Raw genomic sequence first — 26,270 nt, forward strand, 5'->3', positions numbered from 1 at the left:
AAACTCCTTTTTGGAAAAAGAGCCATCAAAAGTCATGTATTAGTGAATCAACGATATATTTATATACGAGATTCTAACTCACTTACCAAAAAAATACCTTTTAAAAATTACTGTAAAGCCACATTATCTCAGAGCTTGAAAACATGGTTTGGAATATCTCAGAAAACAGCTCAGGAAAATATATAAAAATTCAGAAATGTTCTGAGATTGGTGCATACATTTTTCTAGTGTCAACTTCTTGGGCTTTTTCTGTAGTAACTCATTGGACTTGCAGTTTATTGCAGCAATTTTGTTATTTAAAACCATTAGTCAATGACTTTTTCAACACGGATAGATAATGTAAACTGGGTTAGCTTAACTTCTTGTTGACAAAACAGCCATGACAGTAGTTCCCAATCATCCTAGACTTCCAAGCCATGGTGTTTACTAAAGGCCAGCATATCCTTTGCAGTATTCTATAATCAAACTAAATGGATTTTGTTATATACAAGGTTTCCAAGTTATTCTTAACATTGGGTTTTTACAAGTGCTAAAGGGAATACTACATTGATGAGGATCTACTTCCAATGGGCATTACTCCTCCAATACTGGCGTAACAGGTGTTGAGAAAAATTGTCATGGTGCTTGTCTTTTTCCTAAGGGAATTACAAAAGTACTTTTTGTAATGGTGAGCTTTCCCAAACAATTTAAAATCTCAGAGATACGGATTTTATATAAATTTGGCACGATTATTCCAATAATTAATTATTTTAATTATGTACCAACTAACATAGCCGATAACCTTTACGTGGTGCCTGGGAATAGAAAAGATAATCAAAAGTTATGAAATATATAGAAATACATTGTAAGGGTATCCATTTAGTCTTTTCTTAATTGGTTTAGAAGCATTTGAGTAAACCCTTTAAGGGGTATCCATTTAGTCTTTTCTTAATTGGTTTAGAAGCATTTGAGTAAACCCTTTAAGGCAATGTTATTGTAGTAATTATAAATCAATATCTTAATACACTACTGTTATTTTATGGCTATGCCCATCTAGTCAGGATACCTAACATTATACTATGGACAAATACTTGTGGCCACATAGAAGCATTTGTGAGTAAATCCTGTAAGCTACACTGTTGTTATAAATGTGAATTAATATTTTAATATATTACTACTATTTTATGGATATGACCAATTGATCATGTTGCCTAACATCGTACTATGGACATGTATTTGTGGCCATGTAGAAGCATTTGTGAGTAAATTCTTCAAGGCAATGTTATTGTAATAATTTTGAATTAATATTTTTTAACATTACTACTATTGTATGGATATGGTCCACTGATCATGATACCTGACATCATACTATGGACATGTACTTGTGGCCATGTAGAAGCATTTGTGAGCAAATCATTTAATGTAATGTTACTGAAGTAACCGGGAATTAATATTTTAATACATTACAACTATTTTATGGATACGACCCACTAAACATGTTACCTAACAGCATACTATGAACACATACTTGTGGCCATGTCAGCCTTTTTCAATTTGAAGTGCTTGCTGCCTATACAGTGATGTAAGTAACTAATACTAGGTAGTTGTTAATAAACACTTGTACCTTTTATCACTAATGGGTTGCTATTACGCAGGAGACCCAAATTACCTGCGCCACAGCTAATTGCTCAGTCTGCTTTTTGTCTGTGGAAATGGCTCATAACTACCTGTGATGAGCCAGTCTCTGAAGGAATAAAGGAGAATTTTCTTGGTTGCCAGACATGTGTGAAATATGCAACATGCTCCTGGCAGCAAGGATGAAAAAGCCCATTTTAAGCTGTCTCAATGAGTTATAGGTTTCAGTAGGAATATGGAAGGAGGACACTACATTGTTCCGATAGAATTCTGCCAGTGTGTGTGTTTCCATCCCTCTCCAAGCAGAATCCACTTTAGGGCCAATACTTCAAAAGTAGTGAATTCTAGGAACCCTCACTTCAACTCCTCTAATGCAGATGAAGAGTCTTTCCTTGGGAAAGAGGTCACTAATACTGAACATGAAGTGTATATAGCCACTGAAATTTCCTTTCCGAATATGGAAGATCTCCTGCTTTACATGACAATGATACCTCAGATGAGAATCTTCCCTCTCCCATGCTGCAATCAGATACAGAAGAGGACCCTGATAGGGTCCAACTAACCCCATCTGAAGTGTGTGTGTGTGTGTGTGTGTGTGTGTGTGTACCTTCCAGGGACTAGGGGAGTAGTGATTTATCCTGAACTAATGTACTGCCAGGCAGTGGTAATACAACTCCCTTGGCTCAATCAGTTCATGCAGATTCCTTGATAGGAAAATTCTGCTTGTTGTACCTTCAGAATTCAAGCAGGAAATCATGATCAGTATCAAGGATGACCTTGCTATTGAGTGTCAGCATATCAGAGATGTTATCCATGATTCCCAAGAGAAATTCAGGTCTGTCCTGGATATGGAATTGGGTGTGATGTATAAAAATGTCTCATCCTTGAAACTAGAAGATAAAGAGGCTGCACAGTCTGCCCAGGCAGAGATTGGTTTTCTCATCAAAAAGGTTAGATCATTGGAACAGCATTGAAATCAGAATGGGTAATAAGAGACCCGCTACTCAATCCCAGAGCTCCAACTGGTAATAATAATAAGACCAGGTTGGACTATAAAACCTCAAATCAGAATGTAGTACGGTCACCAATATCCACCCCTAAGAATGGTACTGATAACTCCTGGTGAGACAACTACATGCACATCCTTTCACCAGATGGAAAATACCTCATTAACCCTTAAACGCCGAGCCTCTATTTACAAAAGTGTCTGTCGTATGCCGGCGGCGTTCGGGAGTTAGCGCCGAAGTGGAAAAAAAGTTTTTTCAAAAAATCACAGCACGCTTAGTTTTTAAGATTAAGAGTTCATTTTTGGCTCCTTTTTTTGTCTGCCTGAAGTTTAGTATGCAACCATCAGAAATGAAAAAAATATCATTATCATATATAAATATTAAAATATATGACAGCACGAAAAAAAATTTCATATATAATTGTATACAAATCGCGCTATGAGCAAAACGGTTAAAGCTAATGAGTTATTTGTTTTTCTTTGTATTGTACACTAAATTGCAATGATTTTGGTATATAACAAATTGTAAAACGATCAAAGCAACACAGAGAAAATATTATCACAAAATGATGCATGAATTCGTAACGCGTGGACATAAAAAAAGTTTTTTTCAAAAATTCACCATAAATTGAAATATTGTGCTAGAGACTTCCTGTTTGTTGCAAAATGAAGGTAATTGATTGAATATTACTAGACTGTAAGTGTTTTAGCTTACAATTGCAGTTTTCGACCATTTCGGTTGAGTTAAATTTGATCAAAGCTAGAATTTTTTCTATTTATCGTGATTTATATAAAAATATTTCAAAACTGATAAAAGCTACAATCATGGGTTGTTTTTTGTTGTATTTTACATGAAATTGCGCACATTTTCATATATAAAACTTTATGTAACGACTAATATAAAATGGTGCAAACATTACGACAAAGTGACGAAAGAATTTCAGAGATGTTCGGCCGAGTTACCACGCGCGGATGTAAGGGAAAAGTTTTTTCAAAAATTCACCATAAATCGAAATATTGTGCTAGAGACTTCCAATTTGTTGCAAAATGAAGGTACATGATTGAATATTACTAGAATGTAAGAGTTTTAGCTTACAATTGCGTTTTTCGACCATTTCAGTCGAGTTAAAGTTGACCGAAGGTTGAAATTTTGGCACTTGTGATTTATATGAAAATATTTCCAAACTGATAAAAGCTACAATCATGGGTTGTTTTTTGTTGTATTTTACATGAAATTGCACACATTTTCATATATAAAACTTTATGTAACGGCTAATATAAAACGGTGCAAAAATTACGACAAAATGACAAAAGAATTTCTGAAATTTTCGGCCGAGTTACCGCGCTGACGTAAGGAAAAAGTTTTTTTCAAAAATTCACCATAAATCCAAATATTGTGCTACAGACTTCCAATTTGTTGCAAAATGAAGGTAAATGATTGAATATTACTAGAATGTAATAGTTTTAGCTTACAATTGCGTTTTTCGACCATTTCGGTCATGTCAAATTTGACCGAAGGTTGAAATTTTTTGTAGTCGACGTACGCTACGTCCACTCGGCACCCGACAGACAATTTTAGTCGACGTACGATACGTCCAGTCAGCGTTTAAGGGTTAATAAAAGGAAAACTGTAAGGCTGAGCATATAAAATTTTGGGACAAAGTGGCCTTTCCCAAAACTGAATGGCACTTGGTCCCTCTTTCAGTGAGAGTTCAGAAGCCATTGAAGGAGACGGTTATCCTGCCTATTAACACAGCAATGAAAGCCATTGAAGCAACCTTTCTCCAGTTTAATGGTATGGCAGAAATAAAGCCAATTGTCTCTGCCATCCCATTATCTGATAGTTCTACAAAGGAAAGGACAACACTCTCAGGACAGCCATGGCTGAATTTTATGTTAGGCTCCACCTTCTCAATATTATAACTTCTACTATTATGCTGGAAGTAGCTATTAAAGAGCTTCCAGAGTCTTTCAGAAAGGTTTGCTGCGGTAGCCACAACACTTATGTGGACCCTATGGGGAACACACTGACTTTCTGGAGTATCGCATTAAGGCTTGAAAGGAAACACTGGTGGGCTCTAACATTTTGCTCCCCAATGTAACATCCCCATCACATTCTTCCCATTTCTGTCAGGACCTGTTTGGAGAATCTGTTGCCGCACAACTCACTAAATGAGCCCAACAAGAGAATAGTGCAATATATGCTCTTCTTAAAAGAGAGGAATCTAGGAAACAATATTCTTCAAAGTACATCCTCTTCTTAAGCCTAAGAGAGCTCAATATGAATGACAACCATACAAGCCTCCAGTCACTAGTAAAGGATCCCTCCAAAAACAGAAAAACAGGACGACATTAGTAGCAGCACCCCTTTCAAAGCAGACAAAGACGCTCCTACCAGGGAAAAGGATAATCAACTCCTGGACTGCATTTTAAAGGCAAGGGAAGAGGTGGAACCCAATAAAGCTTGCATGGTTGGATCACTGTCGTCAGGATCATACGTTGTGGAAATCCTCCCCTTGGGAACAGGAGATGATCCTCCCCTCCTCTAAAGGAGTTTTTTCCTAAAAAACTAGACCCCTCTTAAAAGGGGGCCACAGAGAAAGATGTGTTTATTTTCCACCACTCTTCAGTGTCCCCAGTAGGATTCCTCCACACAAAGGGTGATCCTCGACCTGTTAAGTTTGAGCACACATTGTTTGCATAAATTTTTCTATATGCTGTACTTCATTTACTCTACAGGAGCTCATGACAGAAGGAATTTAACTGGTGGCCTACCTAGATGACTGGCTAATCTGGGGAACCACCAGAGAAGCGTGCTGATGAAACCTGAGAGTGGTAGTCGACAGACTCCAGTTAAAAGGTTTCCTAATAAATAGAATCAATTCCTGCCCTATGTCCAGGAGACTTTTTTCTGAGGCTGGGACTTTGTTGAGATACTCTTTGTGGCCGGCTGTCTCTTCCCAACAGCAATCAACCAAGAATAAGGAAGGACCTGAGAAGATTCCTTGCACAGCCCAGCTTTTCTAGACAACAGTTGAAACAAAGTCTGGGCCTGTTACAGTTTACGTCTGTGATAGATCTATTCCTGAGATTATGACTGTAGGATGTAAACAGTATTTGGCTCTCATATGCCAGGAAAAGGCTTTGTGATCACCTTCATCTGAGATTGGGAAGATACTCCATCCATGGACCTGGAAAGGGGTCCTTGGCAAACAGGTCAACGTAACTCCACCGTCCATATAAGTGATAGTGCATACTGGTGCCTCCTTGATAGGTTGGGGAGACCATTGGGAGGATTATCAGAGAGCAGGACGATGGTCACCTGTTCTAAAGAAGTGTCATATCACCTTCCTGGAGCTGTTGGCTGTCTTTCCATCTCAGAAAACTGAAACCTCCAAAAGGGGCCCACATTTTGTTAGTCCTGGACAATATGATTGCAATGTTTAATATCAAGAGGTTTGGCTCAAGCTCAGCCCCTCTCAAGTCAGCAATTGCCAACATGCTTCCACATCCAGAAGTGGACTTGTTTGCTGCACGTGAGAACCATCAATTTCCAGCGTGTGTGAGTCTCTCTCTGGAACAAATGAGGACAATATACCCTTTTCCTCCAGTGTTCCATATTCCTAAGGCTTTGAACAGCCTTGCACTAGCTTTCAATGGAACTGCTTACCTAGTGGCCCCAAATTAGCCAAATAGTCACTGATTCCTTTTTTCTTCAACAATGGATGATAGAATAGATTCCATTGCTGTCCGCTGTTCTATCCCAGAAAGAAGGAGGGGTAGTCATCTACACATCCTCCTTTCTGAACCATGACCTTCACATGTGGATTTTTTAAAAACTAGTCTACTGTGAAGATTATTTACCGAACACTGCTAGGTACCTAGTGCAAAAACTATGGACTTCATCTATCTGACATACTAGTCCATATGGAAAATGTGGTTATATATCTTCCATGCTGAGAGCTTAGTTGAAATCTGTTCAGACAGTTTTACATTTTAATATACTATATCTTTTGAGGTCAAGTGCCTTGCTATGACAATCATGGCGTACAAGGCAGAAATGTTGGAACCTTTGCTGTATGATTTTGGAACTGATTATAATACAGAAATTGTTAATTCCCTTCTCCAGTCTTTTGCACTGCAAAGGTCAGCACTTGCAAGGCTTCTCATTACCTGGTCCCTGAACAAGGTTCTTAGACACCTGTCAACCCCTCAGTTCAATGGGCCCGATACAGCTAAAACCATAAGTTCCAAAAGGCAATTTGCTTAACCACTTTGGCATCAGGAGCTTAGTTTAGCATACTGGGCTCTTTGGACAGGGACATTTCATCAATCACACCTAGATGTCATTTACTGTTTTTTCCTGGCCTATCATTCCTGGCAAAGAATGAGGACATTTTAAATTGAAAATCCTCATTGCTGATAAAGGAAATCAATATTTTTGATAAAATATTATGCCCAGTTCAAGCACTAACGGTTTACCTAGTTGTCATGGCACACATCCCAGATGGTTCTATTTTTCCTACACCCTGGCACATACAAACCACTCTCTCTGCAAGTTTTCTATGGAATTTATCTCTTTGTCTAAAGGACAAGATCAACTGCTACTCCTTTTTTGGTGTTTCAATTATGGTTAGAAAACGAATAATTTTGTTGGTGCTGAAGGATAACTGCCCTTGGACTGATGGAAAGCAAAATACTGGACCTTTGTAAACCACACCCAGGTGGGCAGCATAACTGCAACCAACCAGAATGGTCAAATAATTAGAACCTAATATGCATTATCTGTATGCAGAAATTTTGATTTAATTTCATTCCCTCTGACTATGAGGATAGTAGCCCTAACAAAGCATACAGACTCTAAGTGTATTTTTAACAATACATCAAGTTGCACACGCAAGAAAAGGATCTTATTTTATCCTCAATAATAATAACAATAATAATAATAATAATAAATGTGTTAACAACCACAATTTTGGTAGGGTTTCCATCAAATACTTACTGGAACATGGTTTCTCTGTATATCTGTAACAAAAGCCATATACCAGATATTTTTTCTAGTGGAAAAGTTGAGAAATTACTATTCAGTTATAAAAGCTGAGAAATTACTATTTAGTTATAAAAGCTGAGAAACTACTATCCAGTTATAATTTACACTCAACTATTTCAAAAAAAGGCATTGACTCAAAAGACATAACAGTCAATGCAAGCCAACAACATAGTTTTCACATAGCACTTGATACAAAACAAAGAAGCACCAATAAAGGTAGATTAGTAGCAAGCAAAGAGTTTGAAACTGCTTCTCATTACAAGGGCCTGGCATTTCATAGCTGTTTCTCCTTTGGAGTCTAAATATGAAGCCATATTTCAATTAACATTTCCTGTGAGGTCTACTCATTGTTTGGTCATATTGTTACTAAATACCCATTTAGTGTTAGGATGATTTTAGTCACTTGATACAGATTTACAATGAATAACTTCCAACATAGTGAACCATTACCATTAAATGTATGAACTGCAAAAACCATGAAAAAGGGAAATCACAATTTTTAAAAGTAAATTGTATTTTTCCCAACTATACGAACCTGAGGTCCTTTACATTAAGAATTACTTACAGCGAAGCTGGACACAGCTGTTAAACTCTTGAACAAAGTGGTTAGGCAGTAACTACCGTCAGGTAGGCAGGAATACCCGCCTACCAGGATGTAAACATTCCAGTTTGCCAGGTTCAGATTGAGGGGTGGCATGAGGTAGGCACAAAAATGTAATGCCAAGGACCTCAGGTTTGTATAGTTAGGAAAAATACAGTTTACTTTTAAAAATTGTGATGGTTCCAACATCATATACAAACCATCAGTCCTTTACATTAAGAAGACACTGGTTGGAGGGAGGAATCTGAGAGAGTCTCTTGAACTGACTGGAGTTCTGCACACCTGGGCTACTCCTCCTGGTCGAAAGAGTGAGGAGGAGCACTGTCCCTCTGACATATTGATTGGAGTGTAGGAACTGCAAGATCAAATGTCAGATACTGGACCTTTTCGCACGAGTGAGGAAACATAACTCAAACGAAATAGGCTGGAAAGAATTTAAGAGTCAGAGGCACTAAGGAAAACTCGAGATAGGGTTTTCCTTATTGCCAGAGTCTTCTTCCTCCCCTTGTTAGACGAAGGAGCAGAATTGCTTCTATGTTTCTAGAAGAAGAATAGGACAGGTGCAAGATGTGTAGTCTTACCACATCAGACGCCAGATCCAGCAAGTGTCGGTTTGAGTCCTATTCTCATCCCAAAGGAGAAGTAGGAGGACGAGGAAGGAGGAGAAGGAGAGGCCAGTCACTCTCAGTATCCTTCTCACTTCCAGAACCAACACCTTAGGCGAGATACTACTTGTCCTCTTGAAGGAGCTGGGTAAGAAAACACAACTTTTTGAGCAGCCACCATAGAACCAAGAAAAAAAAGGTTCCAAGGGCCTGTGGGCAAGACCGAAGGAAGAGGACAAGAGTGTGGTCTATGAGACTGCATCTTGCTTCCAGACTGAAAGAAACTTCCGGAGTGCAAGGGATGGACCAAGCCATTGACTTCGTGAGCTCTCGGGTGGAAAGTACCGGTATTGTTGTTGCCAGCTGTAGAGTACCTCCTTTGATCACTTCATGAAGCCAGGAGAAAGATGCTTCCTTAGACACTTCTTCCTTGGGAGAGATAGTACTAGCGAAAACGTCAATGGCATCCAGGTTAGGAATGTCGAGTCTTTTCGGAAAGTACCACAGCTCCCTAATACGACAAGGTAATGACTGATTTGGATCATCGATACAAGGAGAGGAACAAGAAGGACTCGAACCCGACAATAGATGCCGATGGATTCGGAGTCCACTTACGACATCCAAGAAGTCGAGGTACTGATCCTCTTCTCCTTTTCTTCCATCTGCACCAAGGCTGGAGCAAGATGAGAGATGGTCCTAAGAGGGCACATCTCATCCGAAAACTCTCGTAAGGGCACGTGCACAGCACAGGACAGGAATCCTAATCGAGAGTCACATGCCACCCAGGGAACAGTTCCCTGGGACAGCAAGACCGAGGAAGTTTCTCATCTGTAGCTAAATCTCGACTGAGGAGAAAAAGGCTACTTCAGATAGAAGACTAGGTCACAAGGGCCTAAGTTCTTCACAACTGAAATGTGGAGAAGCAACCCTCGGCGGAGAAGACAATTAAGTCGAGACTAGAAGAGTGACTCTGACCTGAGAAGTAGTTCTGTCAACAACACCAACCAGCAAAGATGGATCCAGTCCCTTGAACAGTGTTGCAGAGGACTTCAAGAGATATTCGGCTATGTCCATTGCCGCTCGGCAAGAAAGCCTAAGCTTGCAAGGAAAGCTGGAAGGTCTCCCAGTCCTGAACACACAGGGATGTACTGCCTGAAGAACTGCTTCTTGTGTAGCTGCTACAGGAGGCTGGGTCAAGGAGAACTCATGGGAAGAAAAATATAGATATCGATGTTTCCCAAAAAGACAGCATGCCTCACCATAGTGGCCCCTGGGTCTGGTACGAAGGGGTGAGAAAACTACTGACTTTGTTGTGCTGGGAGGCAAACAGAAAGACAGTAGGGATCTCTCTGTCCAGCAGTCTCTTTGTGAATCTTCATGAAGAAAAAAGTGAAGAGCACATTCAGTCCCAATCACTCAAACTCGAGGCTGAGCTCGCCTACCAGTACATCCCCACCAGGAATCTATCTGGCTAGCTGAGCTATCTAGTGTGCTATAGAACACTCGAGTACCTGCAAATGTCAACAAGATGAAACAAGAAGAAAAAACGATTCCTTCTTGTTTGTTGACATATGCCACTAATGGGGTTTTGTTGTTCAACGAAAGCACTGAGTGTCACAAAACTCATCCTGAATTCTTGGAAGGCCAAAAGGCTGCCTTGAGTTTAGGATGTTGATGAGAAGGCACTATTCGTCTCGGTCATACACCTTCAAGACAAAGTTTTACAAGTGTGCGCCCATTCCTCGATCAGTGAATCCGGGAGTAGACACACAATGTGAGGAAAATATGCAAGCATATTCGAAGGTTCTTTCGATCAAGCATTAGCCTAACTCTATAGAGGGATGAATAAATTTGTTTTTATTTAGCATTTCCCAAAACGTGAGAGAGAGAGAGAGAGAGAGAGAGAGAGAGAGAGAGAGAGAGAGAGAGAGAGAGAGAGAGAGAGAGAGAGAGAGAGAGAGAGAGAGAGAGAGTAGAGAGAGAGAGAGAGAGAGAGAGAGTCGTAAGTGAGTGCTTCGAAAAGATCCTGGAAGAGGGATGAGGTCGTTAGTTTGTTTACTGGCGCTGTCTGTCTGTGGAATATGTGTGAGGATTTTTCGGTTTTGAAGGCAGTCTTTTTGAGTCTTGAGTCAGAGCTAGTGCTGGTCTGTTTTTTTGGTTTGGACAGTTTTTTTGTGCAGATGAAAAGTTGTTGTTTTCCTTGTTAGTGTGCTGTTCTTGTTGCTGTATGTTCATCAGTCGTGTGTTTTTCTGTTCTGGTTTGGTTTGTGTGGTTCTGTGTGCTGTGTTGGCGACCGTGGGCGCCTTTACTCCATCTTCCAGCAAAAGAAGGACCAGGGTGAGTGTTGTGTACTGTTTTTTTTGTGTTTTGAAGTTCCGCCACATAATATTTGGCGCCCAACGTGGGGCTGTTGTAAAATAGCCGTTAGGATTGTTTGTGGTGGGTCAAGTGAGAGTAAGAGGTCAGGATGAGTGAGATAGAGAAACTGAGAGAGGAACTCCGAGTGGCTAGGGAACTCCAGGGTAGGCTGGAGGAGGAGAATGGGAGGCTGAGGAGTGAGAATGAAGAGTTGAGGAGTCAGTTGGAGGAGATGGGGGGAATGCTAAGAAGTGCAAAAGAAGAAATGAAAGGGGAGATGAAAGAGTCAGAAGAGAGAATGGAAGAGAGGGTGGACAAAAAGTTGGAGGGAACGATGAAAGGTGTGGAAGAAATGGTGAAAGGTATGCTGTTGGAGGCAGGTTCTCTGGAACGTGTGAAGGGGAAAGAGAGAAAGAAAAGGAGGAAGAAGTGAATGGAAGCGTGAGTGATGAAAGTGATGTGGAAATAGGAAGTAAGAAACGAGAGAATGAAAGGCAGGGTAAGGAAAAGGGGAATGAAAAGCAAGGGAAGGAACGGAGGGAAAGTAAGGATAAGTCAGGGGAGAGAAAAGGGAAGAAGGGAAAGGGAAAGGAAACTGGTAAGAAGGGTAAGGAAGTGGGAAAGGCAGGAAAGAAGGGAGAGGGTGAAGGCAGTAGTGATAGTGAGGTGGATGGAGGTGAGTGGATAAAAGTGGATAAAAAGAGGGGAAGAAGAGTGTAATGAGTAAGATGAATGTAAGTCTGAAGTGGACTCTTTGTATTCGGAAGAGGGTATGAAAGGACAGAGTGAAAGTAGCGAAAGTGAGAATGAAAGTGAGAAAGGCTATGTATGTGAGGGGAGGTACCCAAATGTGAAAGGTATAATGAGTATGGAAGTAGGGATGTGCATGATTTCTTTAGGGAGTATGAAAGGTTTTGTCAGGATAAGTATGGGGAAAGTAAGAGAGTGTGGGCAGAATTAGGAGAATATTTGACTGGATTTTTGCTTGATATGTATAGGGTTATTATGAGTGTGGGAGATGTTGAGTATGACAAGGTGAAAGCTAGACTAGTTGAGCAAGCGAAAACGTATGAAAGCGAAAAAAAAGTATAAGAGGAAGAATGAATTTGATGAGGCAAGAATGAAAGCTGGGAAACCTTGTCACTGTATGCTTGTAGGCTGGAGACGTTGGCAAGGAAGAAGTTTGGGGATGATGGGATAGATGAATGTAAGGAGTTAGTACGGAAGTTGTTAGGGACAGTGCCAGATGGAGTTAGAGAATTTGTGAACTTGAAGCGGAAGGAGAAGAAAAGATGGACGAATGAAAGGTTGACTTGGGGAGAAATTTTGGAAATTGTAGAAGATTATGAGCTTGACAGGGTTATAAAAGAGAGCAGAAGTGTAAGTGTAAGGGCTGGGGTAGATGAGAGGGTACCAGAGTTCAGGAAGCTTTAGGGATGCAGTGTTGAGGGGCCCAATGAGAATGGCCATCAGATAGTGTAATAGATAGGAGTGTAAGAGCAAGTAATGTGGAGGTGCCAGGGAGGATGAATGGTGGGTTTGTAAGGGAACAACGGGTTGGACGGGTTAGGGATAGTAGTGTACAAAGGGAAGGTCGATGAGTGGAAGTCGAGCAGAAGTGTTTTAGATGTGGAAAGGAAGGACATACAAAGAATGAGTGTAGGTGGGCTTTAGGAGCGTGTTTCGTGTGGGCAATCGGGACATTTGGTAAGGGAGTGTACGAAAGATAGGGGTTAAATGCTGCAGGTGCGGACAGGTGGGTCATATTGCTAATGGTTGTAGGGGTACCAGAGTGAATGTAATATGTGGCAACTGTGGTAAGAATGGGCATTATGCAAGAATGTGTTCAGAACCGAGAGCAAGTGTGTTGAATGTGGAATGGAAGGGCATGTATCAAGTGTATGTAGACGAAAGAGGGTGACTGTGACAGCGAATTCAGGAAACTGAGTGTGAAGGGGGTTCAAATGGGTGGTCCTCCAGGATGCAAGCGGTGCGTGTGATGCATGTATTCGTGAGGGGTTGTTGCATGAGGATCAGCAATTTGTTTTGATAGAGTATGGTAGTAAAACGTAAGAAAGGGAAGAAACGTTAAGTAAACTAAATGGTCGTAAGTTGTGTGATAGGGGTGTGAGTGCCAAAGTGGAAATGAATGATAAAGCGTAATACGGATGAATGGGATGGTATGAATAGAACGATAGCATATGCGGGTTTGATATAACTGAGTTGACTGAACGTGTAGGGTTAGTGAACAGTTGGAGGTGAGCGGAAGTGTAAGAATAAGAGAGCGTAGCAGTAATATACAATGATTGAAAGCATGAATGAATCGTTGCAAGAATTGGAAAGGTCAATGAGCGAATGGGATGGGTTAGTTGAAGAATTGGGGAGGTATTTGGGAACGAGTTAGAGGGTATAGATGAGATTGTGGATGAAATTGAGAGTGGTAATAGTGAAGAAGATAGCGTGAATCTGAGAGAGAAATGGAGGAGAAGATGTGAGTTTGAATGTTGCTAGAAGAGAGAGTGATTCTGAGAGAATGATTGCGTGCCCATGCAAACGCGATCTAGAGGACCTGCTAGTGAGCATCCATGGGTGTTAAGTGAAGATATTGATTTGAAAGAGGTGTGAAAGGTGTTGGTTGGGAAATGCTAAAAGGGGGAGAAATATAGAGGGATGAATAAATTTGTTTTTATTTAGCATTTCCCAACATTTTGTGAGAGAGAGAGAGAGAGAGAGAGAGAGAGAGAGAGAGAGAGAGAGAGAGAGAGAGAGAGAGAGAGAGAGAGTGTAATTGTCGTAAGTGAGTGCTTGGTTGTTGGAAGAGGGATGAGGTCAAGTAGTTTGTTTACTGCGCTGTCTGTCTGTGGAATATGTGTGAGGATTTTTTTGGTTTTGAAGGCAGTCTTTTTGAGTCTTGAGTCAGAGCTAGTGCTGGTCTGTTTTTTGGTTTGGACAGTTTTTTTTGTGCTGATGAAAAGTTGTTGTTTTCCCTTGTTAGTGTGCTGTTCTTGTTGCTGTATGTTCATGAGTCGTGTGTTTTTCTGTTCTGGTTTGGTTTGTGTGGTTCTGTGTGCTGTGTTGGCGACCGTGGACGCCTTACTCCATCTTCCAGCAACCGAGGACCAGGGTGAGTGTTGTGTACTGTTTTTTTTGTGTTTTGAAATTCCGCCACAACTCTTTCCTCATACTTCGAAGAGGAAAGAAGGATAGAGGACTGAAAGTAGACCCCCTTCATTCTCCACCATAGGGAAGCTTCTGCAAGATGACAGGATACCAAGACGATTAGCTCTAGCCGGGCTGGCATTTCCCAAATTGGGACCACAGGAGAGGAAGCGGAATGGAAGTTTGATGAAAGAATTGCAGAGACCCAAGGGAAATAAGATACTTCTCCTGAAGGAATCCATTCCCAGGCCTTGGCAATGTCGCTGCCACGTCCAGAGACTCGATAAGTATCATTTCATCCAGGCACCTGCAGTAAGAGAACTTCTGCCTGGTCGATACTTCTTTCTATCTGCCCTTCTGCCCTCCTTCCTTATGGAAAAGAGGGTGGAAAGAGACACAGTTATGTGCACTTTCCCAAAAGGGAAGAAGAGGGCTGTGTTTCTGCGATCTTCTTCCAAAGCCCGGTACTTCTTAGGAGTTGAGGAGGGCTGGCTCGAACTTAAGGTCGAGCCGAGATAATTAAGACCCAAAGGACAAGGCAGTGCCCTGATACAAACCTTGATTACCGCCATATCTGGCAAATCTCTGAAAGAGAAAGGCAGAACCAAGTACATGTTCGTTCCTAAGGGTCGAGCCAACTCAGGGCTTAAGAAATCAGAGATCCGAATTAGAACAAGGTCCTTCTTCTCAGCACCAGAATTGCCCACAGATTGCTGTCGGGTATAAAAAAGACTCATCCCTGAACAGGACCAGTCTCCAGAAGGCAGGGCTCTCTCCAGGAATGGTTGTATCCGAGGAGAGAAAGCCTAAAAGTGAAGGATCGTGGATCCATCAGGGGACTGTCTGGAGGAAACCAGCAGGTGTCTACCAAGATCACCACCCCTCACTGTGGAAGAGAATACCCTTCAAGGCAAGGAGAAGCAGAGAGAGAACCCAGTCCGGATAAAGCAGAGACAGAACCCAGTCCGGATAAAGCAGAGTCAGAACAACCTGCAGTCAGCAAGACCCCTCTGAGGCAAGAAGAATTCATACTCTGTTGAGGCAGGGGAGGAGCTCGGTGTCTCGACCTCAGTGAACTCCTTGTCGGAAGAAAAGTATTCATCTGGTCGAGAGTGCTCTCGCAAACAAGGACCACGGCAGTCCCCCGCCAGGGTTGCGAGTGATGAAGATTATTCATTGGGGGAGCCGCGATCCTGTCCCAGGGATCCTCACGCTGATGAATTGGTGCGAAGTTCTCAGAGAAATGAGGGCGATCGCAACTTGAAGAGAAAGACCCTCACTGCTTCCGAAGCATGAAACCCCTGTACCTTTCTCCCTGGAGGGAGACCTTGACAGATCCCAAGAAACCTCCTCAGCTACCTGGTTGTACTATGAGACAATCAGGGGTCCGACACCAAAAGCATGCCAGGTAGCCGAATGCCAAAGAAAGATAAATTCATCATAGCTCCCTCTGTCCGTCTCGTGCATCTCGGAACAACCGAGAGGAAAAGAGAACAGGTGAGGAGAAAGAGTACCCCTACCTGTTCTGACAGTAAGACCAGCAGGAGAGGAGGACCGTGAGCGATACAGTAATCAACTGAAGGAGATTATTGCCACACAGGGGAAGAAGAGCGCTTGTGCCGTGGCAAAGCACTTTCCTGGGAAGAGCAGAAAGTTCACTTGAACAGTGCCAAGAACCCATTCAGAAAAACCAAGCAGGGGAAAGCCGAGCCACACTGAACCGAGCTGATCACACGAATGCGATCCAGACTGGGTGGCAAGCGGTGGACTGGGAGGTAAGTGGGGCGAGCCAAGCCAAGCCAGTTTTGCGAATGCAACCAGGGGCTGGGCAGGGCGAGCAAGCCGAGCTGATCACATGAACACAATCGGAACTGGACAGGGCGGAACTCCTCTGCCGTGAACTAGTGCTAATTTCCCAAACTCTAAACTCCTTCGAGGCCAAGGCCCCTCGAGAAGAAGGTTTAAAGGGGAATTCTGTGTCTGCTGTCCAGCATGCTCGAACCTAAGGTTCAAGACAAGAGGATGAAACCCGGCCAAGCAACAGAAGCAGCTGACGGGCAGCATCGAGATGCCGAGACACCTGGGCGTCTTGGCGCCAAGACACCTGGGTCTCGGCACTCTCTCTTGTCCTGTGCTTCTCGTCAGGAAAGCGCTCGTGATTCATAAAATTCAAGCAACCTTTGAGACTCCCAAAAATCAGGAGCAGCTGCTTTCAGTTTCCTAGGAATCGAAAAGAGCCAGGCACAGAACCAGTCTTAGACATAGACTTCTAAGACCGGCAACGAGGCTCTCGCGGCCCCCGAAACGTGAGACCCCAGAGGAGAATGCGAATCGGTTCCTGCCCAAGGGCGGGAAGAGCCAATAAAGAGAAACTTGCCTCCCAGCAGAGAGACAGTCCCTTAGAAGTTCCCCAGGACTCCTGAAGGGAACCTCTTCCCTGCTTCTTCTGGTGTTCGAACCGATAGGATCGAGACACCAGGCTGGGAACCTGACCGAGCACTGGTAAGCACTCGTGGAGCGCTTGTAGTGCTGGCAGGAAGGGCCGAGACACTTGGGTGCCTCAGCCCTTTCTCTCACACTGTTCCAAACTGGGCTGGGGAGAGTACTCTCCAGACCAGATTGGGATACTCGATATTCCACAAAATCTCGAGCACTCAGAGCAGCTCGCAAACGAGTGCCCGAAGCAGCACCCATCTTAGAGGCGGAATCTCTAGGACTGGGAACGAGAGTGCAAACTGAGGTCTGTGTGCACGTGGCTCCCAAAACACAAAACCCAGGGGTATGTGAATCGGTTCCCGAACCCAAAGGTTGGGAAGAGCCAACAAGAGGCCCACTGCCTCCTCAGAAGGAGGCAGTCCCTAGACGCCCAAGGGACATCAAGGGGAAAGAAGCAGCCTTCCTCTCCTTCGGCCGATGGAGGTCTATCTGGTTTCCTGGGACCCCCTCGAACCTCGAGAGAGGAAGAGAAGAGGCAGCAGAAGACAAAATCAAAGATAAGCTGAAGAAGACAGTGGCTACCTCCACAGGGCAACTTCCTTCACCTTCATTCTGACATCTTCTACAGGATGGTGGACACAAAACATTGTAACCTCCAGGGCAGCTAGGCAGGATCACAATGGAAGCGGCCCAGGACATGACCACCAGGAGAAGCAGCAGGCACAATCAAGACGGCCAATGCAGGAGCTACGGAAGCGATTCGGAAGGCAGGAGCTACAGCAGCGGCCAGGAATGTCACATGAACGTCACCAGCAGTGATAGGAACGATCAGGATGGCCGCAGCAGGAGACCAGGAGCCGCCACCCAGAGACTGTCGCCGAGTCAACTGGAGCAATAACACAAGACACTCAGCAGGAGCAGATGGACCACAGATGCACCACAGGCAGTGCCACAGCATACAAGAAGGCCAGCAATGACAGCAATCGATCCACATCAGCGGGAACAGAGTCGGAATGATTTCAATGTGGATCTATGCCATTCCAACCAGCTACTGTGGTTGATCCCGAAGCAAACACTCTATGAACGTCGGGACTCCTTCATGCAAAGGTATCCCAACTGAGATATCCAGCCAATTACTGCTGTGCCTACGATGCTCACTGTCAACCTGAAAGAAAAAGCAAAGATGATTAGTAGAGGGAGACTCCTCTCACTCTGAGGGGAACTCCCCTACACAGCAATAGGAGGCCCCTGAGAAGAGGTTGCCCAACCACTTGCGCCACCAACCCCCCTCATGGTCTTTGCCCGACAAGCAAGTGAAGAGGGCGAAGGAGAGATAAGGAAGAACCTGCAGGGAGAGAGAAGGAAGAAGGGGAGGCCACCAAGGGTGCCATGGAAGCGAAACTTACCAACAACGCCCGCAACCCCGCCCCCCCCACCTCCATAGCGCAGGTGGCGAAAACAACACTCAGCACAAGTAGAAAGGTAGTAGTCATGCCCTTGTACACAGAGGGCAGGAGCCCAAGAAGGGGTGCAAACTTGTTATGTCCCAATCATTGAAGGGGAGTGAAGATATTACATCCCAGTCTAATACATCCGAACATACAGGGGAACGCCTCCAGTATCTAAATAAAGGGTTACTGGAAGAGAAGCATTACCACTCAGTTACGCCCCTCTAAATACGCCCTTGGCTGTCAAACCCAAGACACAGACACAGGGGAACAATGACCTATCTATGCAAGGCTATCACAAATCATGGGTTTGTATATTAATAAATATCAAACACACGTAATATATACACTAAAATACAGAAGATCCCACCAGGATAACAAACAAGCTTAACGACAGTCAGGCAAAGAGATCCGAAAACACATCTTCAACGCTTGATGGCCGAAAGCAAACTCGAATGTTTGCATCCGGGCAGGCAGGTATTCCCGCCTGCCTGATGGTAGTTACTGCCTAACCACTTTGTTCAAGAGTTTAACGGCCATGTCCAGCTTCACTGTAAGTAATTCCTAATGTAAAGGACCGATGGTTTGTATATCATCTCGGAACAAACTATGATTAGTGAATCACATTCTATCCATTTCTACAGTGTGTACCAATGACCAGTAAAACTGGTTGATCCGATTTTCACTTGATTTCTGTAGTAATAACATCTTCATTTCTAAAAACTTTACTGATTCAAAATATAAACCTTGCAGAAACAATTATCTATAATGTTATATGCAAATCCTGAATATATATCACTGCAAACTCTTACTTATCAAGTGAATTATCATTCAATCAGAGATGTGCACAAAAATTCCAAAATTACAAGCCAGCCCATTTTTACTCCTTATCCCCTTTTATGTGCTTTAGTACTAGCAACAGCATACAGGATCAAAATGCAGTGCCACAACATTCTTACTACATGCTTTAATCATCCAATATCTTTTCTGAAATTCTTCAGTTAATCACTCATGCAAGTCTCTCAGGCATACGTACTCTAAGCACTGACAATGCAATATGTTAACTTTAGCTATATCAATAATTTTCACTACAATGCAAGCAAGGATGGTCATAAGCCTGTGTACATACAACAATCAACTTTTGATAAATATTTCCTCTTCCATGCTCAAACACTGGTATTAACTCACAGGGACAACATGTTTCGTGCCATAGCACTCTTTATTTCTTGCTATAGTTGCGTGAAGCAATTTCTGAACTTCAGCTGTTCGTCGTTCATCTTCCCTGCAAGAACTCCCAGAAGTTACCCGAGGGACTGGTGGAGGTTGCAGTGCTGTAAGGAAAACAGCTGTTGCTGTTGCAATACCAACAACAAGGCGCTCACCTACTGTGACTCTCACTCTAAGGCTAAACAGTGCATTCATCCCTTTGATCTGAAAGAGAAATGTTGCTTTAACAATGGCAAAAATAATACTGTATGTTGAAAATGATCAAACATACATTAATTTCATAATTTACTTACTCCTCTATCTACTTATTAATCTGTTAATTTATTTTTTTCTTTTTACTAAGGAAGATCTCTTCTTTCTAATATTCTTTGGAGGCTTGAATTTCAAGTCACTGGCATCTGTGGGCTTGTTATGAATAGGGTTCATCTTCTGAATAATAATAATAATAATAATATATGAAGGGAGTAGACCCTCTTTTAAACAGGTCTTATTAAAAAGGATGGCTGTATTATGCGAATTTATCTTATATAGTGTCTTTTCTATCTTCCTTATGATTCGCTTTTTCAGGTCCAGCGATGTTAGTCAGCAACTGGCGATATTCATGTTGGAAAAGGATAGTGTGCGGAATATGGGAAGTCTTTTATTAAAATATCCAATCAGAAATCGTTCGTCTGGATTCAGGTTCTATTTTAGGTACCATCGACATGTTTGGACCAGCTCGTTGGTCATCCTCTGGACGTGGTTGCAAAAGGTCTGAAGAAACGAGGTGCTTGGGTTGCTATTTATGGGGGGTCTTGATCGGTGCTGGATTATGATTGGCTGCCCGGGGCATGTACCGGCGGAGCCTATTCTTCCAGGTCGATGTTCAGATTCGTCTTGCGTGCGGAGGCGTTGTAGTGCTGAGGGATGAATGGAAGAATTTCGATCCTCAGATGCCGAATTTTGATTGGTTTTGCTATGGGGATCGCTTTCGTGCATGTCTCCTGGCTGCCGTGGGGAGGAGAAAGGTTTCCTGCGTAATGTTGAGGGTTGGTTTCTCCTTCCCAATGTGCAGTGCTTCCAAGAGGCATAGGCGAACATGGTCAGTAGTTCAGTCAATTATTTCGATGTTCGTGGAAGTATTGCACATTGGGAAGGAGAAACCAACCCTCAACATTACGCAGGAAACCTTTCTCCTCCCCACGGCAGCCAGGAGACATGCACCGAGCGATCCCCATAGCGAACGAACGAATCAAAATTCGGCATCTGAGGATCGAAATTCTTCCATTCATCCCCAGCACTACAACACCGCTTGCACGCAAGATGAATCACGAACATCAACCTGGAAGAATAGGCTCCGCCCGAGGGTACATGCCCCGGGCAGCCAATCATAATCCAGCACCGATCAAGACCCCCCTAAAAATACCAACCCGAGCACCTCGTTTCTTAAGACCTTCTGCAACCACGTCCAGAGGATGACCAACGAGCTGGTCAAAACATGTCGACGGTACCTAAAATAGAACCTGAACCCAGACGAACGATTTCTGATTGGATATTTTAATAAAAGACTTCCCATATTCCGCACACTATCCTTTTCCAACATGAATATCGGCCAGTTGCTGACTAACATCGCTGAGCCTGAAAAGCGAATCATAAGGAAGACAGAAAAGACACTATATAAGATAAATTCGCATAATACAGCCATCCTTTTAATAATAATAATAATAATAATAATAATAATAATAAAAAAAAATACTCATAGTAGCACTCCCTTTTAATCCACACTTGAACAGAGTAAGGAAAACTAAACAAAAATCATAATGATAAAATAATCTATAATAAAAATAACACCATTATAAGACTTCTTTTACACAACAACAGTACACAGAATCACAACAATAAACATATTGGTGTTTATGAAATTCCCTGTACAGCATGTGACTCTAAATATTTTGGGGAAAGTGGTAGAGGGTTGCTCACAAGAATCGGGGAACACAAAAGGGCATACAAGTTACAGGCAGAAAACTGATAGTTAGTCACACAGTCTTAAACTTGACCACCACATAAATTGGGCAGAATCTAAAGTAATTTTCAGAAGCAAAGATGTTGGCATAAGAAGACTATTGGAGGGTGCGGCAATAGATAGTGGTTTATCTATAGAAGGCAATAAATCTATTACACAGGAAGATAAATTCACCAACAATCTTATTTCCAGGAAGAATATTAAAGGTTTTAAGAATAAAGACCATTATGATAGTGTTGTCTCATTAGCCACATCTGATTCTGCGGTTGCCTCTCTTTCTCCCGTTCAGGTTACTCGGTTACTTCCAGTAACCGACGATGCAGACACCTATGCAGTTGATGACCAGCAAAAAGACTGTATCGGGCAAGGACCAATTAGACGTTCCAGACGACTGGCAGGACTTTCATCGGAAAACGACGGCATTGCCCGAGCTATGTTTGACGCACGGTTCCATAATTTATAAACAACTTCGCTTGTTTTGAGTCCTTTTATGTTTACCTGTTGCAGTGCTACATCAATGTGTCATATTGAAAAGGGGAACCGAACAAGTTCCCGAGAACTATCTATACTGATTTATCTTTAAATATATGTACAGTTGGACACAGGTTTCCCTGGTACACCTTCATGAGAGAGTTAAAAAAATGATATGGTAACAGTGTTTACTGAGGGGATGGGGAGGACTCTTTCTCCGTTAGAGAGTTCCACCAATTAGCTCTGGAGTTCGTTTAGTGGGAGGAGTCATTAGGTTTGGTTGAAGAAAGACACACACACACACACAAGGAATGAAAAAAATCTGAGTAGGTTACATCGCTGTATAGAAGATTACTGTCACTTTTAATATAAGTTTATTAAGATTCCATTTAACTTTCGCCAAGACGTTATTTTATCACCAGTGTCTGTCATTATTTATGTCATATTCATTACACAATACTTAAAATTTATAGAAATTTAAAAATTATATTGGTATTGGTGAAAATCACGAACAGGATATTTTAACCTTATAACATAAGCCAAGTTTACAGTATCAGTTGCAGTGCGTTTCCTACAGATACTATAATAGGCAGCTATAAAGAGAAGTGCAGCAGCACTTGATTGAATATACCCAAAAACTCAGTGGAGGTGTTGAAAGTTTCTGACACCGTGGCTTCTATCTTTCTCTCTCTCTCTCTCTCTGTCTCTCTCTCTCATATTAGCTAACGAAAAGTGACATGATGTCTTCTAGAAATACCAATCTGCACTAAGTATGCAGTTCTGATATGACATTAAGACCATCTAATCTTGACTAAACTAATATATATATATATATATATATATATATATATATATATATATATATATATATATATATATATATATATATATATATATATATATATATATATATATATATAATTTTTGGGCAGACAGTGGGGTTGGGGGATTAAGTTACTGTTGTTAAGCAGTCTTACAGGTTTTGGAATTATAAAACGTAATTCAAACTGAAAACCTTCTTTCTTTTGCTGTACCGATGACCTCAGTCTAGACGGCTTTGCTACAACTGAAATTGGTGGGGATAAGGTGGGCCAGTTGAGACTCCGATGAATGGATGAGAGTAGTAGATCAAGGCGGAGTAACATATTGCTATTCCGTCTTGAGGTAGATTTATGATAGTTTATAGAATGTATGGCTGACGAAAAGTTCCACCTAAAATATTTTCTTGTTTATCTTTAATGCCTGTGTGTTTTTATAGCATTTCTCCTAGTACTAGTATAGTAGTGTAGATTTACTGAATACAACAACATTTAAAAGAAGAAAGATGGATTAAACTTACTCTTTCTTGTAAATATATAGAAGGAAAAGGAGAGAGAGAGTAGACGTTACTGATGAGTCAAAATGAAACACAACTAGGGAAAGAAAAATTCCACAACAAAAACAATGGAAAGTGAAGAAGGACTGCCAAATTTGGTGCAAACTTTTAACCATTACCATATGGTAAAGTTAATTCGTTTGCCAATGATGACAATTATTTACATTCAGAGGTTTCATGTATTATTCATGGTTGGGTTTGTATTCCTCTTGAATATACTGTAGGGTTATTCCTACACGCCTTCATTAAAATAATTATTACATGATATGAGTAAACACATCATCTTCTACTTGGCTTATATTTTTTAATATATTGATTATGATACAAGTTTTAATGTCATACGGACAGAAATTCCTTTCGCTCTTATCATCATTCGTGTGAGGATAAGAGAGAGACGCCTCTATTGTTAAACAACCCCTTCAGTCATTTACCTGTCCTTTGTAGAAAGGGCTATTTGGAGAAATGTAGATTGATGATATTATCTTGAGGATTTCTTTTTAGAGAATGTATAAGGAAATCAGGATAGCGAAATTCCCTTTAGACTTTTAACTCCATTTAGGTATCAAATTCACCTTTCTAATAAATAAATTACAATAATCATGACCTGGAGCTAAACCATATGCATACGTTTGTTTGTAGTTTTTACATTGCTTGGATCGGTGCCAAATCATATTACATGGAAGTTCAGAGGACGCCATGGGGTAATCCAAATATACGCCACGCAATTTTTACACTTATTTTTAATATTAGTGAGAAGTTCAGCCACCTTCCTTCTAGATCACCTCTTGCAATCTGTTTAGCATAGAAGATTCATGGTTTCTGACTATCTACGGTCAGTTGTGGAGGAGCTCCCATTGTGTTCGCCAGTGGTCCATAAGTTGATCTGGTCTCCTCTCTCTCAGGCTCCCAACAATTTACCAAATTAGCCCAAATATTCTCTATGGGGTTCATGACTGCACCCTTACTTGGCCAGTCAAGCAATTGCAGATGCTCTCGACCTTGAAACTATTCCTGGACTATTCTGGCGGTATGGATGGGGCAAGATCGTGAATGAAAATGACAGGAGCGGATGGGAAGGAATAATTCCGTGTTGAAGTGAAGGGAGGAAGAAATCCTGACGAATTTCAGTGTATTTTTCACCAGTGAACCTCCCTTCAATCCTGGTGATATCACCCAATGTGAGAAGATCCAGCCCCACATGTTGACGTGACATGCCCACTCCTGGTCACCTCATAAATGTTTCTTTGGTAGTATCTGAAGGAGAAAAATTTATTTTTTAAAAAATTTACGCTTTGCTTAACAACTTACGCAAGTCGTTCAAGTTGCCACTCTCCTCCCACCTTCTTATCCACAACTGTACTGTGGTGGGGGACACACCAACATAACGTCCAATGGCTCGTATCGAGAGGCCATTGTTGCGTAAAGTGACAATCCGTCCTCGTAGGTCCAGATTTGCGTCCCTTCGATTTATTACGAGTGGTTATGAAGTCTGACCCATTTAAAAATCCTGCTGACGACCTCACCTTCGTTGGGATTCAGACTCTGTTTCGAGTCGAGTATGACAATACCTTGCTTCATATATCTTTATATCGTTCCTTGATTGTAGGATTAGCCAACAGGGAACATAATCACTATGGTATGAAATAAAGATACTACTGTTAAATTTAATATGCTCATGTAATTACTGTTCCTGTTAATAACCTTACATTGAGAACTGAACACTTGCTGAGCACTGCTTCATAAAATGTGCTCAGTAACAGTGTTCAGCGAATTCTATAACCTATTTTCTGTAACTAAGATTCAGATATCAGCACGAGATTTTGCTATAATGTACTACACCCAGTGCCGTAATTTATAAGAGTATCATGAATCACTAATTATAAAGAATAGACACTTGTCCCTATCACGAAGAGGCAAAACTCGATTAGCCAGAAATGAAGACGAACACCATTTATTTTGTTTTTGTGCAAAATGTTTTATAGAACATTTTTTTCAATATTTGAGTTTTGTATTTCAGTTTTATTTTCTTATAAGCATAATAATTTTCAACACAAACATACTAACAGTTTACTTAGGCAAACTATAGGATGTTAACGATAATTTTTGGAGGAGGTCTAAAATATTTTAGAAAGGTTTGTGTTATATTTGTAGTTAAGGTATTATAATTTACGACTTACAATTGTTGCAGACATTGCTTGTATTAGGAGACCAAACTCAAGTATAAAGTCTTCTTTGCAATTATCTGTATTTGCATTTTTTAAGGAAATATGTGTGCAAAATGTAATTGAGTAATAAACTTTATATAAGTATTTATAGCTGTGATTACAATTTTTAAATATGAAAATTGTGAAATTATACTAGTGATTGTATTTGATATTGTTCCCCATCTTGTAAGTGAAGTTATAATTGTAATTTGATAACAGGTCAGGTAATTACGATCCTAATTGTAATAGACATAAAGCAAATGTAATTACCCCTAACCTGCTTATATTATATAAAATATATGCGACTGGCTACTTCATACGAAATGGATGAACATAAAAATAATGGGAAAAAAAATGTAAAAATTGTTTCTGTATACATGGGAGAAAAACTGATTAGAAATTCAGTGTTTTCCACTGCACTTCCACTACTTCTCTCGGGCCACCTGTGAATTGTTCAGTCTTCAATAAATCGTCTTTACCTTTCTCGGGATCTATGGGTGGGGTTCATGTCTGCACCCTTCTTTGGCCAGTCAAGCAATTCAGGTCCTCTCGACTTCAAACCATTCGTGGACTATTATGGCGTATGGATGGGGCAGTGGTCGTGAATGATAATGACAGAACTAGGTGGGAAAGGATAATTCAGCTGGTGAAGTGAAGGAGGAAGAAATCCTGAAGAATTTCAATGTATTTTCACTAGTGAAACTCCCTTCAGT

General features: G+C 41.5%; 1 protein-coding gene and 1 long non-coding RNA gene across 3 annotated transcripts in view; one reads left to right on the top strand and one right to left on the bottom strand.

The window, feature by feature from the left end:
* The window catches only part of LOC136848075 (uncharacterized), a 129,640-nt gene extending 107,593 nt beyond the window's left edge, over window positions 1–22,047 (top strand). Inside the window, exon 2 of the long non-coding RNA XR_010855929.1 lies at window positions 21,797–22,047. This is a non-coding gene — a long non-coding RNA (uncharacterized lncRNA). The remainder of the gene's footprint in view (window positions 1–21,796) is intronic.
* Window positions 1–26,270, bottom strand: part of LOC136848071 (C2 domain-containing protein 5) — a 201,875-nt gene that overhangs the window by 29,875 nt on the left and 145,730 nt on the right. For both annotated transcript variants that reach the window (XM_067120245.1, XM_067120244.1), the window contains exon 14: window positions 19,467–19,709. In XM_067120245.1, coding sequence (XP_066976346.1) covers window positions 19,467–19,709 — 243 coding nt within the window. The remainder of the gene's footprint in view (window positions 1–19,466; window positions 19,710–26,270) is intronic.

This window comes from Macrobrachium rosenbergii, chromosome 18 (genome assembly GCF_040412425.1).
Source record: "Macrobrachium rosenbergii isolate ZJJX-2024 chromosome 18, ASM4041242v1, whole genome shotgun sequence".
Lineage (NCBI taxonomy): Eukaryota > Metazoa > Arthropoda > Malacostraca > Decapoda > Palaemonidae > Macrobrachium > Macrobrachium rosenbergii.